Source organism: Amblyraja radiata, chromosome 8, assembly GCF_010909765.2.
Source record: "Amblyraja radiata isolate CabotCenter1 chromosome 8, sAmbRad1.1.pri, whole genome shotgun sequence".
Lineage (NCBI taxonomy): Eukaryota > Metazoa > Chordata > Chondrichthyes > Rajiformes > Rajidae > Amblyraja > Amblyraja radiata.
In genome coordinates this window covers 15856258-15875487 of record NC_045963.1, presented here as the reverse complement: position 1 = coordinate 15875487, position 19230 = coordinate 15856258, and the positions used below count along the sequence as shown (strand labels likewise).

The 19230-nt window shown below is 40.2% G+C and overlaps 1 protein-coding gene across 33 annotated transcripts in view; it reads right to left on the bottom strand.

Annotated features, from left to right (window-relative positions):
- Positions 1 to 19230, bottom strand: part of nrxn1 (neurexin 1) — a 1413544-nt gene that overhangs the window by 653511 nt on the left and 740803 nt on the right. For 27 of the 33 annotated variants that reach the window (XM_033025243.1, XM_033025244.1, XM_033025241.1 and 24 more), the window contains 2 exons: positions 16661 to 16864; positions 10666 to 10692 (listed from right to left, as the gene is read on the bottom strand). In XM_033025243.1, the coding sequence (XP_032881134.1) occupies positions 10666 to 10692; positions 16661 to 16864 (231 nt within the window). The remainder of the gene's footprint in view (positions 1 to 10665; positions 10693 to 16660; positions 16865 to 19230) is intronic. The other 6 variants (XM_033025253.1, XM_033025257.1, XM_033025274.1 and 3 more) reach the window with 1 other exon arrangement.

Here is a 19230-nt window from a genome sequence, read left to right as displayed (position 1 = left end):
CCCTTTCAATACTGATCATCCTGTCCTGGGCCTCCTTCGCTGTCAGAGTGAGGACACGTGCAAATTCGAGGAACAGTACCTCATATCTCACTGAGGCAGCTTATAACCCACAGCATGAATATTGATTTATCTCATTTTAGGTGACCCATGCATTCCTTCTCTCTTCACCTCCCCCCAAGTAGTCCTGCTAGTTCCACTGTTTGCATCCATATCATCATCACCTCTTCCACAGCCAACAATGGACCATTGTGGGCTTCATCTTTCCTTGGTCATCGGTACTGGCTCTGATTTGTTTTGTGCATTTTCATACCTCCAGTTTTCCTTTCTCCAGACTCTCAGTCTGAAGATGTGTCTCGACCCGAAACAGCACCTAATACTATTCTACAGAGATGCTGCCTGACCTGCTGAGTTACTCCAGCATTTTGTGCCTAGCTTCAGCATAAACCAGTATTTGCAGTTCTTTCCCACACATTTAATCAGCAGCAGGTCGCTGCAACTTGTGTTAAGGACCCGTCCCAATTAACTGACATATCAGGGTCACCAAAAGATTTTGAACATTTTAAAATCTGGCGACGACAAAAAAAAGTTGCGACACTTGAGGATACGTCAATACGTCATCATGCCGTATCATGCTGCGACTTTTATGGTGACCTGATACGTCAGACTATTATGCCGGCAGTCGCCGAAAAAAATAGCCATGGGACAGGCCCTTCAGCCATTCACAAAACTGAGCCCCGTAGCTATGCATTCCGGTAATGAAGTGTTGTTAGCTGTTTAGATACTGAAGTCATGATAATGAGCCAGCAGCATGAATTATTCATGTCAAACAGGCACGGCTTAAAATAGCTTTACAATCCTGCCATGCACTTTCCAGTTCAGTCTCCACACAAACCTCAATCTCAGACACCATAGGTAGACAGACAGAAATGCTGTAGAAACTCAGCGGGTGAGGCAGCATCTGTGGAGCAAAGGAAATAGGCAACGTTTCGGGTCGAGACCCTTCTTCAGACTGATGTGGGAGTGGAGGGGGGGGGGGGGGCAGGAAGAAGAAAGGAAGAGGTGGGAGAGCTGGGAAGGGGTGGGGAAGGAGGGAGAAAGCAAGGACTACCTGAAATTGGAGAAGTCAATATTCATACCGATGCAGTGTAAAATTACCCAAGTGAAATATGAGGTGCTGCTCCTCCAATTTGCGGTGGGACTCATTCTGACCAAGGAGGAGGCTCAGGACAGAAAGGTCGGATTCGGAATGGGAGGGGGAGTTGAAGTGCTGAGCCACCGGGAGATCAGGTTGGTTAATGCAAACTGAGCAGAGGTGTTGGGCGAAGCAATCGCTAAGCCTGCGCTTGGTCTCACCGATGTAGAGCAGTTGGCACCAAGTACAACAAATGCAATAGCTGAGGTTGGAGGAGGTGCAGGTGAACCTCTGCCTCACCTGGAAAGACTGCTTGGGTCCTTGGATGGATTCGAGGGGGGAGGTAAAGCGACAAGTGTAACATTTCATACGGTTGCAAGGGGAAGTACCTGGGGGGGGGGGATGGTTTGAGTGGGAAGGGACGGTCTCTGTGGAAAGCCGACGGGGAGGAGATGGGAAGATGTGGCCAGTGGTGAAATCCCGTTGGAGGTGGCTAAAATATCGGAGGATTATCTGTTGTATGTGACAGCTGGTAGGGTGGAAGGCGAGGACAAGGCGGACTCTGTCCTTGTTACGAGTGGAGGGGATGGGGAGTTACGGGATATAGAGGAGATCCTGGTGAGAGCCTCATCTATAGTCGAAGAGGAGAACCCTCATTTCCTAAAGAATGAGGACATCTCCAATGCCCTGGTGTGGAACACCTCATCCTGGGTGCAGATGAAGCATAGACGGAGGAATTGGGAGTTGGGGATAGAGTCCTTTCAGGAAGCAGGGTGGGAAGAAGTGTAGTCCAGATTGCCATGGGAGTCAATCGGTTTGAAGTAGATGTCGGTCAGTAGTCTGTTACCTGCGATGGAGATAGTGAGGTCTAAAAACGGTAGGGTGATGTCGGAAAATTGAAGTCACGTCCCCATCTCAATGAGTTCAGCGTCCGCCACGATGAGGAGCTCTTCTTCCGTTACCTATGCATCCAAGCGTTTTCCTCATCCCCTATTGATGACCCCTTCTCCCATCTCCAACTTGGACTCCCCCTCATGAGTTACTCCAGTATATTGTGTCCAAAGGTAAAATTCGCTGAGCTGGGCATTCTGGCTTTAAGATATTGCCATTATGATTTTATACTATTTCTAACCATTAGAAATAAATTTGTTAATTCACAGGTTGAATCTCCAGTCTCAGCTCACATTTGCCATGCCATTTACAGGTTCCCCACTGAGAAGTTAGAAGGATGAGAGGGTATCTTATTGAAACATATAAGATTATTAAGGGTTTGGACACGCTAGAGGCAGGAAACATATTTTCGATGTTGGGGGAGTCCAGAACCAGGGACCACAGTTTAAGAATAAGAGCTAAGCCATTTATAAAGGAGATGAGGAAATGCTTTTTCACACAGAGTTGTGAGTCTGTGGAATTCTCTGCCTCAGAGGGTGGTGAAGGCCGGTTCTCTGGATACTTTCAAGAGAGAGCTAGATAGGGCTCTTAAAGATAGCGGAGTCAGGGGATATGGGGAGAAGGAAGGAACGGGGTACTGATGGTGATGATCAGCCATGATCACATTGAATGGTGGTGCTGGCTCGAAGGGTCGAATGGCCTATTCCTGCACCTATTGTCTATTGTCTAAGTTAGTGTGTGATGGTAAACCATACAAACTAATATGAAGGTTAGGAAAGATAATGGACGAGATTAAAAAAAACAATAACTGTAAACAATACAAACTAATATGAAGATTAGGAAGTATAACAGACGGAGATTAAAAAATAACAGAAGGAGATGCAGCATTGGATAATTGGTCCCTGCGATATAGAGCAGCCCCATTAGGGAGGTGCCATGGAACCCATAAATCACAGCATCTCGTGCAGAGACACCACGACCTTTGCCAGTGCTGCTCAGCTGCAAAAGGGCAGCATATTTTAATCAACACTGGGGGAATCAGTGAAAATGAAAATTATGTCCCAAAGGATCCCTATCAATTCATGTATAGTACCTGCCCCGCATGAAATAAATCTTGCTTAATATGAGTGAACAATCAAGGTCATAGAATGCAACCTTTTGATTTAACTTCCATTACTGATTTGGAAATGCACAAAGTGCACGTTGCTGGTATCATCAAACGTGTGAAATAGACAGTCAGCTCCTGTCCAATTTTCGAAAGGGCAGGATATCTGCCAGATATGGACACAAACACTGAAACTTTGCAAAATGTCATCTACACTGAACAGCAGTGGATTAAAAAAAAAAATAATCCCCATTGTCAACCTTTTTGTATTGAAGTTTTTTTGATTTTGACTGAAGGTATATTTGTCCCCATTTATGATCAATTTGGCCAGCTCATCCGATCTTCTCCCCACATGATAGTTTCATGCGTAACTTAAATTAGGCATTTGCTGGCTATCTTTGAGCTCTTGTACCTTGTTCAAGTTTATCATTCTAAATGCAATTCCAAATGCAGCGAGTACCAACTATGGCTTTGATATTCAAGGGGATTATTTTCACTTCCATTAGTGAGCAATAATCTTGTAACAGAAGGAGAGGCAGCATTGGGACCGAGCGGAGGTGTTCGCCGAAATGATCGCCAAGCCTACGCTTGGTCTCACCGATGTAGGTCAAGGTTGGTTAAAGCGGACAGAGCGGTCCGCATTAACCAACCTGATCTCCCGATGGCTCAGCACTTCAACTCCTCCTCCCATTCCGAATCCGACCTTTCTGTCCTAGGTCTCCTCCATGGCCAGAGTGAGGACCACCGGAAATTGGAGGAGCAACACCTCATATTCCGCTTGGGCAGTCTGCACCCTAGTGGCATGAACATTGAATTCATCAATTTCCGATAGCCTTTGCTGTCTCCTCCCCTTTGCAGCTCTCCCTCAGGCCTCGGGCTCCTCCGATTCCTTTTTCCTTTCTTCTCCACACCCCCCGCCTCCCCCCACATCAGTCTGAAGAAGGGTTTTGGCCTAAAACGTTACCCATTTCCTTCGCTCCATAGATGCTGTTGCACCCGCTGAGTTTCTCCAGCACTTTTGTCTACCTTAGATTTTCCAGCATCTGCAGTTCCTTCTTAAACACTGTATTCTTGAGACTGCTACAACATATTTCCAAAGTTTCAAATGACCTAACAAGTTCAACCTACAGAAAATCCTTTGCAATACTCTCGTAACGATAAAATGATCATATGATTTCATATGAAATATCTTTGCAACTGGATCCTTGCCTTCCTGACCAACAGACCACAATCAGTGCGAATAAGGGACAGATCGTCATCCATGATAATCCTCAATACTGGTGCTCTGCAAGAATGAGTTCTCAGCCACTTTCTTTATACACCCACGACTGTGCAGCCAAGTACAAATCCCACTAAATACACAAATTTGCTAATTATACCACCATAGTGGGCTGGATATCGAATAATGATGAGATGGAGTGCAGGAAGGTGATTGTGAGAACCTCATAACCTCGTGTCAAGCCAATAACCTTTCTCTCAATGTCAGTAAGACAAAGGAGGTAGTGATCAAGCTCAGGAAGTGAAGCGGTACACATAACCCAGTATACATTGATGGTGCCAAAGTAGAGATGGCTGAAAGCTTCAAATTCCTAAGAGTAAATATTACCAGCAAATTGTAAAGATTCAGAGACAGTTTCTTCTCAGCTGTTATCAGTCAACTATCCTATCACCAGCTCGAGAGCAGTCCTGAGCTACCTTCTACCTCATTGGAGACCATCGGACAATATTTAGTTGGACTTTACTGGACTTTATCTTGCACTAAACAATATTCGTAACAATAAACTAAACTAAACCACACAAAATATAGTGACACCGCTAAAAGTCAAAGGAGGTGTGTAAACTTTCCAAGCATTCGTTCCAAACTTACCCTGGACTAGCCATATAGTAGCAATGGCAAGGAAAGCCTCTACCTCCTTAGGAGACTTAGGAGGTTTGTCATGTCCCCAACACCTCTCACCAACTTCTACAGATGTGCCGTTGAAAGCATTTTATTGGAATGCATCGCAGCAGGGTTTGGGAACAGCTCCATCCAAGACCGCATGAAATTGCAGAGAATTGTGGACTCAGCCCAGGCAATCACACAAACCAACCTCCCTTCCATTCACTCCATTTACACTTCACGCTGCCTCGGCAAGGCCACCAACATAATCAAGCATGTGTCTCACCCTGGCCACCCCCTCTTCTCCTCTCTCCCATCAGGCAAGAGGTACACAGTGTGAAAACATAGATCCATATTCAGAGACAGTTTCTTCCCAGCTGTTGTCAGGCAACTGAACCATCCTATCACCAACTAGAGAGTGGCCCTGAGCTACCTTCTACGTCATTGGAGAACCTCGGACAATGTTTAATTGGACTTTCCCTTGCACTAAACATAATTCCCTTCATCCTGTGTCTGTACACTGTGGTCAGTTTGATTGTAATCATATACAGTCTTCATACTGATTGGATAGCACACATCAAAAAGCTTTTCATTGTACCTTGGCACATATGACAATGAACTAAACTAAACTGTACAAAATATGTTATATGTGTTATATCTGGACTTTCAGAAAGCTTTCGACAAGGTCCCACATAAGAGATTAGTATACAAACTTAAAGCACACGGTATTGGGGGTTCAGTATTGATGTGGATAGAGAACTGGCTGGCAGACAGGAAGCAAAGAGTAGGAGTAAACAGGTCCTTTTCACAATGGCAGGCAGTGACTAGTGGGGTACCGCAAGGCTCATTGCTGGGACCCCAGCTATTTACAATATATATTAATGATTTGGACGAGGGAATTGAATGCAACATCTCCAAGTTCGCGGATGACACGAAGCTGGGGGGCAGTGTTAGCTGTGAGGAGGATGCTAGGAGGCTGCAAGGTGACCTGGATAGGTTGGGTGAGTGGGAAAATGCATGGCAGATGCAGTATAATGTGGATAAATGTGAGGTTATCCACTTTGGTGGCAAGAACAGGAAAGTAGACTATTATCTGAATGGTGGCCGATTAGGAAAAGGGGAGATGCAACAAGACCTGGGTGTCATGGTACACCAGTCATTGAAAGTAGGAATGCAGGTGCAGCAGGCAGTGAAGAAAGCAAATGGTATGTTAGCATTCATAGCAAAAGGATTTGAGTATAGGAGCAGGGAGGTTCTACTGCAGTTGTACAGGGTCTTGGTGAGACCACACCTGGAGTATTGCGTACAGTTTTGGTCTCCTAATCTGAGGAAAGACATTCTTGCCATAGAGGGAGTACAGAGAAGGTTCGCCAGACTGATTCCTGGGATGTCAGGACTTTCATATGAAGAAAGGCTGGATAGACTCGGCTTGTACTCGCTAGAATTTAGAAGATTGAGGGGGGATCTTATAGAAACTTACAAAATTCTTAAGGGGTTGGACAGGCTAGATGCAGGAAAATTGTTCCCGATGTTGGGGAAGTCCAGAACAAGGGGTCACAGTTTAAGGATAAGGGGGAAATATTTTAGGACCGAGATGAGAAAAACATTTTTCACACAGAGAGTGGTGAATCTCTGGAATTCTCTGCCACAGAAGGTAGTTGAGGCCAGTTCATTGGCTATATTTAAGATGGAGTTAGATGTGGCCCTTGTGGCTAAAGGGATCAGGGGGTATGGCGAGAAGGCAGGTACAGGATACCGAGTTGGATGATCAGCCGTTCCAGGGAAACAGTCTCAGCCTATCTAATCTCTCCTTATAACTTAAGGCCTCCATAGTAAGTGATATTTCTGTGAATCTTTTCTGCGCCTTCTCTAGCTTAATCACACTCTACCTATATCATGGAGAACTAAACAGAAAACTCGAAGCCAAGCCTATCCTCCTATTTGTATAATTTTAACATGATGCCCCAGCTCCCATATTCAGTGCCTTGTCTAATGAAAACTAGCAAACCATATGCCTTCTTCATCTTTCAGGGAACTTTCAGGGAACTACGAACTTGTACCCTGATATTTTGCTGTTCAATAACACTTGCTAGAGCCCAGCTATTCACCTCACATATCCTGACCTGGTTACATTTCCCAAAATGCATGACTTTGCATTTGATGAGACATTAAATTCCTTGGTCACTTTCTCAGTTGACCTTGATCCTATTGCAATCTTAGTCAACCTTCTGCATTGTCCACCATGCCACTAATTACATGATGTTTTCTTTTCTATTTTTGTTACGATTAAATTTTTACCTAACAAAATGTAAAATACAATCAGAAACTGGGCAATTTGCATCTTCATTGTGTTTAATGTCTAGATAATCACAGCTTTATTTTCCCCTGAATATTTCCAAAGTAACACTAACAATTGGCAATCAGAAGGTTGATACGATTTCCTCTGAAAAGAAAAATGAGTTTCTTGATTTATAGGATCAGAGCCAATTGTGAAAATTGAACTAGGAGGCAGAACTTTAATAATTGCTATGTTTCAGCTTCATGTCTGCAACATTAGATTCTAGGTTTGATTTTGCATAAGGTAAAAGGAAAATATTTCAGTCCAAGATGGATATTTTCTTCTCAGAGTGTGAATATCACTATAAGTGGCAGTTGAAGTACAGTGCTTAATTTTCAGCATCTAATATCCAGAGTAGTACTTGTGAAAACCGGTCACTTGAAATGAAGTGTAGTCTATTAATACTGATGCCAAAAAGCAGGCTATGCTGTGACATTTAATCATTGCCTGTGCAATGGAATGAGTAACTTCATATAATTAACCTCAGCGTCAATGTATACAAACAGTGCCTGGGTCATCCCACAGGGAGGAATAATTGTTTGTTTGAAACTCACAGTAGCCTATAATCTATGACATACTGATTATTATAATTAGGTTCTTTGAAATTTCACCTACCTTGGTCTATGGTCTGACCTCTCTTTTTTGTCCATTGAAAGAAGTTGCATAGTTAAAGGTGTGCTCACCAAGATGATATGTAGTTCAAGGGCTACTTTGGTCTCAGACTACATCTTGACCCCTGATCATGCTTCTTCACAGAAAGTTGCAGTTGAAAATAGATAACATTGCAGGGGAATGGAGCGGAACACTTAAAATTAGTTCGGAGACCTGTAGAAAGCTGACAGCTGTCGGTGCCAGATCCAAACAGAATTTTTAGGTCAAACTGCTTTCTTAAATATCATTCATATTTGATGCACTCCTGTGTTAGAAGGAAGAAAAATCCAAGGAGTAAAATAATAAAGGAACGTTAAAGATTATTTTTTCCTAAAAGTCATATCTCAGATAGTGAAACATTGGGCTAAAGATTGCATGCCCCAGAGAAACAAATTAATGGATGTCAAGGAATGATATGACGTACGAGATAGAGAATGGAAAGATAAAGTGTCCTTGCACAACGTCAAAGCACATATCAGCCTGTGTGAACCCCTAGTAATTGCTCTTAAAGCAGTGTTCTATTTGTGGGGAAATTGCTGCCGTCATCACTAGAACACTAAACATTGATAATGGAGGAGAGGGATTGGAGCAACACTGTCTCCCACCCCCTCCCCCCGCCTCAAATAAAGTTGTCGTGCTCACCTGCAAAATGCATTGTTTTGCACCATTGAAATATCAGAGAATAGGCAGCCTGTGTGAAAACTGGAGATGCCATTGAAACCTATGGTCAAGCCCTGACAACAGGTGTAATATACAGACACGGTGAGTCAAAGATCTGCTTCCATACTGTTTGACTCTGCAAATCAACTGATACTTCCACTACTGCCTCCCTAACAAACATTGTTAAAGATCTGCCCCATTAAACAGTACAGCCGGGCCTTCTTCCCAGTCTGCGTGCCAAGGCCAAAATTGAGATCATGTTAATCTTGCAGATACATGCTGCAGTGCTGCAGCAGTGGCATGTGAAATATGATGTAAGATAATTGATTTCACTGCTACTTACGGACTGGCCTACCTGCCGAGGCACATCACGTGCACAGAATCGTGCGATTCAAATTCCCACCTGGTGGCATGTGTATTAGGTATGTTCAGTTACAAGTTTACAAGCCATCACAATACTGCATTAATAAATGCTTAATGCATTAATTTTAGATCATTATATTGTGGTATAGACCCACAGAATCACAGTAGGTTTATATGTTAACACAAATTATTGAAGGTAATCTGAACATTAATTTTTACAACTGTTACCAAGTTGTCTAATTTGTCCATATTATCTGTCCAATCTGTCCTCCAGGTGCAAATATTATCACCAGTGGTTAAGAAAATATGTAAAGGAATTAGTATTTCCACAGGTTCTCCTGGTAATAACTCTTGCAAGACCACAAAGTACAAAACCATAACACTGTCAGCAGATATTGAAATGTTAAAATCTCAACAAGAAAATAGTGCACAGCCATTGAGATAACTAACAATGCAGTTCACATTCACAGTTTGCCCTGTGAAATAAATGTACCTGAAAAATCCATTATGGGAAAGTATTTCCTCTCCTTTAAAAATGAAACTGGTGGGATAACGCACCTAATTCTCATTTAGTTTTTTCTTCCAACAAATTTCAAATGCATATGCACTTCCTTACCACTTAAAACGAGTGACCGATTCTCATAACTTTATCTTCAGTTAGTTTGTACACTTGTGCATTAAGTAACATGCAGGTGATCAGAAGAACTATTTCAAGAGAATTGCTAAAAGACAGTATTGTAAATAGGATTAATTAATAACTATTGGTTAGCTGTTGTATCTTGGCTCTTCTGTTTTCAGAACTGTTCAGTCTGCTTAAACGGTGACAATGCAGTATCAAATTTATGCAATCAGAAAATGATGTTAACAATAGAGCACAAATGTAATGTTTTTAAGTGTAGAAATATGTTAGTTCACAGCATTCATGTTAAAATACATCCTTAACTAAACATTATTAAGTGAAGCCATTAGGTGATTTGATTCTCAGAATCCTCATGGCAATCTTTAAATCTATAAAATTGTTTGCTAGTGTCAACAAGTGTAATTATTAGAAAAGTCACAATCCTTTCTCTTTCTACATTTCAGAATCCTTAAAATATCATGCAAATAAGTTATTTTCTCCATGCATTATCTGAAATGCATTTAAAGTGGTGTCATGCATGTTGTGTTAATCTAGCTCTGTTAGTTTCTCCATCCCATCATTGATATGCAGCAAACAGGGTGTAAAAAAATATTTTTTTATATGGATATTGAGAATATCCACATCTAGAAAAGACCAATCACATTTAACTTTACAAATATTCATTATGCTATCTTACTTTGCTGGAATTTATTCCTAAGCAACAAAGACCTACATATTTAATTAAAGCTCTGCATTTATATTTGCAATTACATACACAATTAACTGAAAATATCTAAACCGGTTTGCTAAATATTATTAAATCTGTGAAAGTCTTTTTCATGATGAAAATGTGTCAGAACATTTTTTAACACCCTGGCAATTATCCGATACTATTCTAAGCCTAAACAGTTGTAGACATTCTAAATTTCTTACAATACAATTGAATCTATGAAGAGGTACTTCTACTTTGACAAATTGGTTTAAAAGTAGAACAGGAAGAGTGAAAAAGCTTTGAACAGCAACTTACTGTTATTACAGTTAATCCTGATACAGTCTAGATAGGGAAGAATAGATGAAAAATGAAATTATATCCTTCAAGGTATTAGCTGCAGACATCCAATATAATTACATTCCACCCTTCCGGGGACAGACACACGCAAATGTGGCCATTTTACTCTGGACTTTCCTATTAATTATCAAAAAATCTTAATAACAGAATGGCTTTTGAACCATACAGTCTTATTATTTGGCCTACTCCATGTCTTTCATTAAATAAAACATAAGATGGCCATCTGCAAACAACAGCTACATGATTTTCAAACCCAGATGAAATATTATTTTTGTCATGTCAAAGATACTTGACCCAGACAAGCCACCAATCTTTCCTCATGTGTGAAAGAACACAGCTGTCCACTTAGAAAATAAGCAGTGCTCCGTCATACTGGGGTACAAGTAGTAAATTGGCAAGATCAAATGTCTTTGACCACTGTTAGATTCTTCAAAGGCTTAAAACAGAGACTACATTTACTTTAGAAATTAAACCTTAACTTTCATCATCAACTTATTATCATTGAAAAAGTGCACATTCATCATGCATTTGTGAGAAGGAACTTAAAATAATAAATGTTATATTTTGGGAACAAAAGCTCTGAAGCCAAATTTACCTAATGTTTAATAACACTAACATTTAAATCTATATTCATGTTTTATGTTGTATCCATTAAAAGGCTCAACATATTCTCCATTTGCATGCTAGAGAAATATTAACAAAGACTTCTTGTCAACTATAAGGTAGATAAAATACTTATGAGTTTCATACCTTTGACAGCACAATATTACTGTGCATGTGTAGCATTTGATTAAGATTATTTCAAATGCCCTTGAAGAATTTTAATCGTATAAATTCCAGGTTCATTTTCATGTAGCTGAGTTTGTCATGTGTCGTCAACCGCAACAGAAAAGTGGTTGCAAACAGCCAAAGGCCAAAGTGTGCACACCTCCTTGCAAGAAATGCTTTGCTTTTGAACACCTCAACAATTATGTTAAAACACTGATTGTTAAGGAAGGAAATCTGTATGTTTGGAGTAAGACAACAATGATAACACACAAATCCAAAAGGAAATGCATGTGGAAATCTTGTTATCGAACCTAAGGGTACAGAGTGCATTAGCCATTATTTTTAAATAGTGTGGCTACCAGTGCATGAGTTAAAGTTGTTTTTTTGTCATTTAAGTGTTTTATTGCATGCTGATTGCCTATTTCAGTTGGAGCTCATTAAAGCAGTGCCACAAATAGGCAGTCCTTTATTGGATCTTATGATATCAAACCTGTGTGTATATCACAATGAAGAAAAATCTCCTAATGTAGAAGAATTAAAAAAATTAACATGAAAATAGGATTCAACTGGAGATCTGTGATGTGTAAATATATGTGGCTACTTCAGGACTAAAATATTGGACAAAAAGTAGTTTCACTGAACTCGTGCTTTTTGGGGGGTAAAGAGTATTAGAGTAAATTATATTCAAGATCTTTCACTTCTGTTTGAGTTCATTCATTTTGGTGCTCTTTTGGCCATGATATTGGTATTATTTGATCGACAGACCCCTTGGATTTGTATTTCTTTTAAAGAAAAGAAGAATTTTTCCTTATAGTTTCAGAAAAGGATATTGGCACAAGGGAAATCTATTTTCCTCAGTGCTGCATGACTTTGATTCAAGTGGGAGTGAATTCTTTCCATACAATCTTCAAATGGAATTAACTTTTAATACTGACGAATTCTGACAGTATACCTGGAGGGAATGGCAAAAATTGTTTGGTAATGAAAAACAATGATACACAGATAATTGTTTTTCTCTTGAAATGATTTTGAGTAAACTATAATGAAGAAAAGATTCAGCTGGGGTCAATAGAAAATAGACAATAGGTGCAGGAGTAGGCTATTCGGCCCTTCGAGCCAGCACCGCCATTCAATGTGATCATGGCTGATCATCCCCAATCATTACCCCATTCCTGCCTTCTCCCCACATCCCCTGACTCCGATATTTTTAAGAGCCCTATCTAGCTCTCTCTTAATTGTTTATTAAATTGTTCATTTAAACTATCTGAACTAAAGGCTATTAAAATCTTCCAACACAAATATCGGGTCGTGTAATAATGTTTGAAATGTTTTCATAGATTTAAAAGAGAATCCTCTCTTGATAGTTCGTAGTTAATATGCAAGCACTATGATTCTAACTGAAAAGCTTGAATTGAAATCACTGTCGAGAATATGGTTATGATCCAGAATGATCTCAAGGAAAAGAGAGAATTTCACATCTCATTCTCCATTAGTCTGTCACACATCCAGCCATTTTGAAGGGATCTTTAAAATCCACTTATGGGAAAACTATCCAGTCAGGAAAATTATACCCTGGCATAGCGATAAGACCGAATTCCTCCTCATAGGCTCCAAAGCCACACTCAGCAAAATCAATAACCCCACTCTCACCATCGACGGCACCACTGTCTCCCCATCTCCCCAGGCCCGCAACCTTGGCGTGATCTTTGATTTCACCCTCTCCCTTGAGCCTCACATCCGCCATGTCATTAAAACCTCCTTCCTTCATCTCCGCAACATCGCCAAATCTCAGACCCTCTCTCACACCTCCCGCTGCTGAAAGACTCATCCATGCCTTCATCTCCTCCCGACTGGACTACTGCAACTCACTTCTCCTTGGCATCAGCTCCACCTACATCAACCGACTCCAACTGGTCCAGAACGCAGCTGCCCGACTCATCACCCACACCAAATCCTGGCATCACATCACTCCAGTCCTCAAACAACTTCACTGGCTTCCCATCTCCAACCGGATCTACTACAAAATCCTGATCCTCACCTACAAAGCCCTCCACCATCTGGCCCCCCCATATCTCACTGACCTCCTCTCCCCCTACCAACCCTCACGGTCCCTCAGATCCACATAAAACCAGTCTCCTCTCCATCCACAAGTCCAACCTCCGCAGTTTTGGGGACAGAGCCTTCTCCGGGGCAGCTCCCAGGCTCTGGAACTCCCTCCCCCAACTGATCCGCAATTCCGTGTCCCTCACCATCTTCCAGTCCCACCTCAAGACCCATCTCTTCACCTCTGCCTATCCTTAGCCCCACGTCCCCCTCCCTTTTCATCTGTGCATTAATTGCCTCATATTGTGTTTTGTATTGAATTCTGTCTTTACTTTGTGTACTAGTCATGTCTCTACTATTTATTTCATTCCCTTACATGTTTTTCCTCTACCTGCTCAATTTTTGTAAGGTGTCCTTGAGACTCTTGAAAGGCGCCCATAAATAAAATGTATTATTATTATTGTATTGTAGGCCCAGACAAAGTGATGTCTTCTTTTCAGTGAATCTATTCTATCTGCTTGCAGAATGGGATGCAAGTAAGCAAAGGGGCCATTGCTGTGCAGCATATTACCAGAGAAATGGGTTTTGCAATCATTAGATGCGAGAAATTATTTATAAATTTAGGTGGTCTACACTTTCAATATAAGTAAAATGGAAACATGTCAGATTTCATCAGCATTGAAATTTCATTTTCATCAATCCTATTGTGAATGTAGGGTATAGAAATGCAAACGCATTCATCACATGAATTAAGCAATCCAATATTCTCTTTTATGTATATACAGACAGTCCTCAGGTTACACAAGGGTTCTGGTCCTGAGAACGGCCCATAAATTTAATTTTCTATTAGATGGAAACCATAATTTCACCAAAAACCAAGGTGTGTGTAGCTTTTACAATCTGATACATGGACTTGAAAAGACAAGATATCCAGCCAACAGGCTGATAAATGTTGTTTAAAGTATAATGTTAAATGAATAAAAATTTTAATATGTTACTGTCATTGATTTGCTGAATTTAGACTTTCCATCAGTTCTAAACCAAGGCTTAACTGATGTTTGAACCAAGATCATTGGGGATGTTTTTGATTGTTAGTTGATCAGAGGAAGAAATATCAAATTATTTTCTAGTGGGTTGGCAATATTTCCATTTCCCTCCATTATGTGGACTAACAAGAGTAATGGACCAACGGCATCCTCCGTTTTCTTTCCACGCAATGACCGGGAAGAAGTAAGTTAGTTTTAGTTTTGGGGAAAAAAAGTTCAGTGTTTTTTGGGGAAAAAAGGTTCAGTGTCTTTTAAGGTTGCAGTGATTTGTTTTAAAAGGGTGAAGAGCAGCCATACTTATTTTTGGGAGGCTATGTGTAAAGTCTCACCTCCACTAGTCAGGTCTCCTGTAACCAAGGGACTACCTTTATTCCTTCTTTGTTCCCATCTTTCTAAATAAAAGTGACACCTGAGACTAAAGCAAGCATTTTCACTGAAAAAGAGGCTGCACACTTTTGTTCACATGGCTGCTTGCTAAGGGCCGCAGACCTTGGCCTTTGAAGGGTCGTGTCCCATCTTTTGATCCAAACGTAAGTGCATAATCATCACGGCAATATAATAAAAATGAACTTGTGAAAGATAAACATGATAGTATAAACCATGGTGAAAGCTGTATATGTTAAAAATAAAATAATGAAAGCAGAAGCCCATATGATTATTCACATGTTGGAAAACTAACTATTCTACTAACTTGTTCAATTTGAAATGTCTATTTACTATATATATGTATTTATAAATATATATAATAATATCATTCCAAGTTTCTCAGCTATGTATTGCTTACAAATTTAGAGAAGTGATATGCTGCTCACTTCTAATAAATTATAAATGCAATTTTAGTTGAAGCATGATATTTAAATGTTTTGTCTGGAGTTGGATATTGCGAGCTTTCCCTCTAATCTACCATCATCTTAAATACTGCTTTGTATTTGCAATAAAATATCTATGAAGTTGAAAGGACTTGGCATTGCTGGTAGTTCGTAATCTAGACCCAGCAGCAAGATTACAGAGTGAAGTTGCCTATTTCCTTCGCTCCATAGGTGCTGCCTCACCCGCTGAGTTTCTCCAGCATTTTTGTCTACCATCGATTTTCCAGCATCTGCAGTTCCTTCTTGAACTTACAGTGTTGAAATGTGTCTTTTTTAAACCACAGTGGTATGAATAATGTTTAATAATGAATAAACCTTGATAGTGGAGAGGATATTTCCCCTAGTGGGAGAGTCTAGAACCAGAGGCCACAGCCACATAATAAAAGGACATGACTTCCGAAAGGAGACAGGGAGGAATTTATATAGTCAGAGGATAGTGAATCTTTGGAATTTACTACCACATAAATCTGTGAAGGCCAAGTCAATGGATAATTTTAAGGCAGGTTGACCGGTTCTTGATTTGTAAGGGTGTCACGGGGTTTGGAGAGAAGGAAGGAGAATGGGGTTGAGGGGAAAAGATAGATCAGCCATGATTGAATGGGGGAGCAGACTTGATGGACTGAAAAGTGTAATTCTGCTCCTATCACTTATGAACTTATGAAGTGCTTCCCACAAAGGCACACCCACACAGTTATGACATACTCAGCAAATCGGCAAGAGTTAGAGTTAATGGTTCAGGTAAAGTTATTGATCTGGAACATTAACTGTTTGCTCTCTTCACAGATGCTGCCAGACTTGCCGAGTACTTCTAACGTTCTGTATTGTTAAGTTAGATTTCCAGCATGTGTTCAGTCAATTGTGACGCCAAAGAACAGTTGGTGTTGTGAGGGAAATCAAAAAAAACTTACAACATTTTAAACAGATGAGCTTCTTGAGCATAAAGTATAGAAAGATGTAAAACATGAAATATTAAGAAATAAATGTTTCTGAGGAAGAAATTTATACTTTATAGTCTAAAAAAAGCATATGCAAATAATGCTAATTATGGCTTTAGTAATGTTTCAAAAGATGGGTTTATAACAATGTAACAACACAATTCATTGCATCTTCTTGTTAAGTCACTTTTTGAAATTGTCAAACAGATTTTGAAAACAACATCATTAACCAAATAAAAGATCTGTATAAATGTATAAAGACGTGATGATGCAAAGCACTAATGAATGTTACCTAAGTTGACCGTAAGTTTGACACGGCCACCATCCAGTTCCAATCTCAGAGTATCGGCTGAATCTCTGGACGTTGTGGCCATTAAGATCCCATAGGCTCGTTGGGACATGAATCTCAGTGATACATCTTCTGCTTCCGTATGCATTACCACAGGCAGCTGGATTTTCATAAACTTGCTTCCGTCATAACTCAGTATTGTTGCTTCTGTTAAAAAAAAAGATTAAAACAATTGAAGGCAGTTCTCTGTATAATGATTAAAGTATAAAAAATATTTTAAAAAGTAAAATGTCATTAAGTACCAGCATCTTTACCTAACTTAGTATCCAAGTTTAGGGTTAATAACCAGCCTTTTACATTGTATTCAGTTTTTATGATTTAAAATCTGGATTTAGAGAATGATTAGAAAAGGGAACAAGGTGATTTGCCCACTGGATCGTTACTAGTTCCAAGTCCACCTCTTCCACCATCTCTCCAACAGCCCTACATTTTCTTTTCTTTTTGATATTTATTTAGCTCATTTTTGATGACCATGATTGAATCTGGCTCCATTAACCTAGCATTTCACAATTTAAAAAAAATTATTTGGTGATAATGAAGTGGCCTCTTTTGCAACTGGAAGAGCAAGTGAGCCTGAGCAATACCCCCCCTGAACACTTCTACGCTTCCAGAAAATGCTGGGTATACTCAACTGAATAAGCAGCTTGTGAAAAGAGAGAACATTAGTTAGGGGCTGTCCCACTTGGACGGCCTCATTGGCGAGTTTAGAAGCGTTTAGGAGAGTTTAAAAAAATTATGTTGAAGACATCCTTCGACTATGTAGAAGACCTCCTTCGACCTCTTTGGACTATGTTGAAGACCAGCTACGCCTAGCTACGACTAACTTTGGGAAAATTGGACACCGAATAGTGGAGAGTGAAGACGACCTCCTTCGATCTTCTTTGACGTCCCTTCAACCTCCCTTCGACTATGATGAAGACTATCTACGACTACCTTCGACTACCCTCGATTACCTATGACTAACATGCCAACCTACTACAACCTACTAGCATCAAGGAGAGTTACGAAGACCTCCTACGACCTCGTCTTGACCATGCTGCGAGAATGAGTCGAGGGCAAACTCGCCAGAACTCGCGGATTAGTTCGCCCAAGTGGGACAGGCCCTTTAACATTTCAAGCTAATGAGCTTTCACTCTGACAATGAAAATCAGATTTTGTACGGGTTTGTGCTGAAAATTGTTATGACTTCTCAATCTGTAAGCATAACCCTGAATTTCCAGTTGCCCATCTCTTTAATTCCCAATCCTACGGCACTCTGATCGGCCTCTCATATTTTACTAACAAAGCCCGATGTAAATTTGAACACTTGATCATCCAACTGACAAAATACAACCTTGACATTAAATTGAACAGTTTGAAATGATCAGCCATCCCTTCGATCTCAAATATCCAGTATTCACATTTTTATCATTGTCTAGGTACACCATTCCAGATATAACTGTATTTATTCATTTGCTTTCACCAGCCCCATCATTTTCTCCATTATATCTTTGTTGCTTGCCACCTTTCCACAAACCATCACTTTTTTTTGTCACCCACCACTCAGTAAAACTGCTTTCTTTCTTTCTTTATTTTCCTCGTTCTGAATAAAGGTCATCAACCTTAAATGTCAACTCTATCTCTACAGATGCATTTTTCAGCATCATTATATTTCAGATTGATAGCAACTTTAGCATTTTGTTTTTTAATTATAATCGATGCCTTTTATATCCTGGTTGGCAGCCCACAAAGTTTATTCCATCTCTGTAGCTACTCTGTCTGCTTGATTACATTACTGTTGGTGGTCACCACCAATCCTTCACTGATTGTACCAGATTGAAAGTTATATGATGATAGGGACAATCAGCATTATGGATGTGCAGAATCTTAGTGGGCTCCGAGATGCAAGATAGGCATCAAATGCCCTCTCATCGTTGGTAACTGCAAACCTAGTCATTAACAGTCACACGTTTAGATCCACAAGGATCCTGTGGATAAACCAGCAATTGGATGTCACTCAGGAGCTTTGACATTTAGTCATAATTAACTTACACCACCCACATCACTTATTACTCAAATGTAGGTTTTCGGAGTAATGGTATGCTTGTTTTTGTCATCTAGCTTTCACCTTTCAAATGAACAAGTAAATTGTACTACTTTTTAACTACATTTTGGATTTATTTTATTGTATTTCGTCCATGGAACAGTATGACTGTCAAATGATACTTGAACATTCTTGAAGAGAAAAGGCATTTTCCACCTGTTAAAAACTCAAGTTTGTTGGATGAGTGTCCAAATGCCTGCATATGCTTGTGTTTAACTGTGTGAGACTACATTTGTGACACAATTATAGTGTTTAAAAGGGATTTGGACAGGTACTTGGAGAGGAAAACTGTGGAGCACTTTTTGCTTAATACTGGAAATGGGACTAGCATAGGCAGGCTTCACAGTTCGCATGGACGAGTTGGGCCAAATGGCCTCTTTCTGTGCTGTTCAACTCTATTTCATTATTCACGTATGATTGTCATTAAATG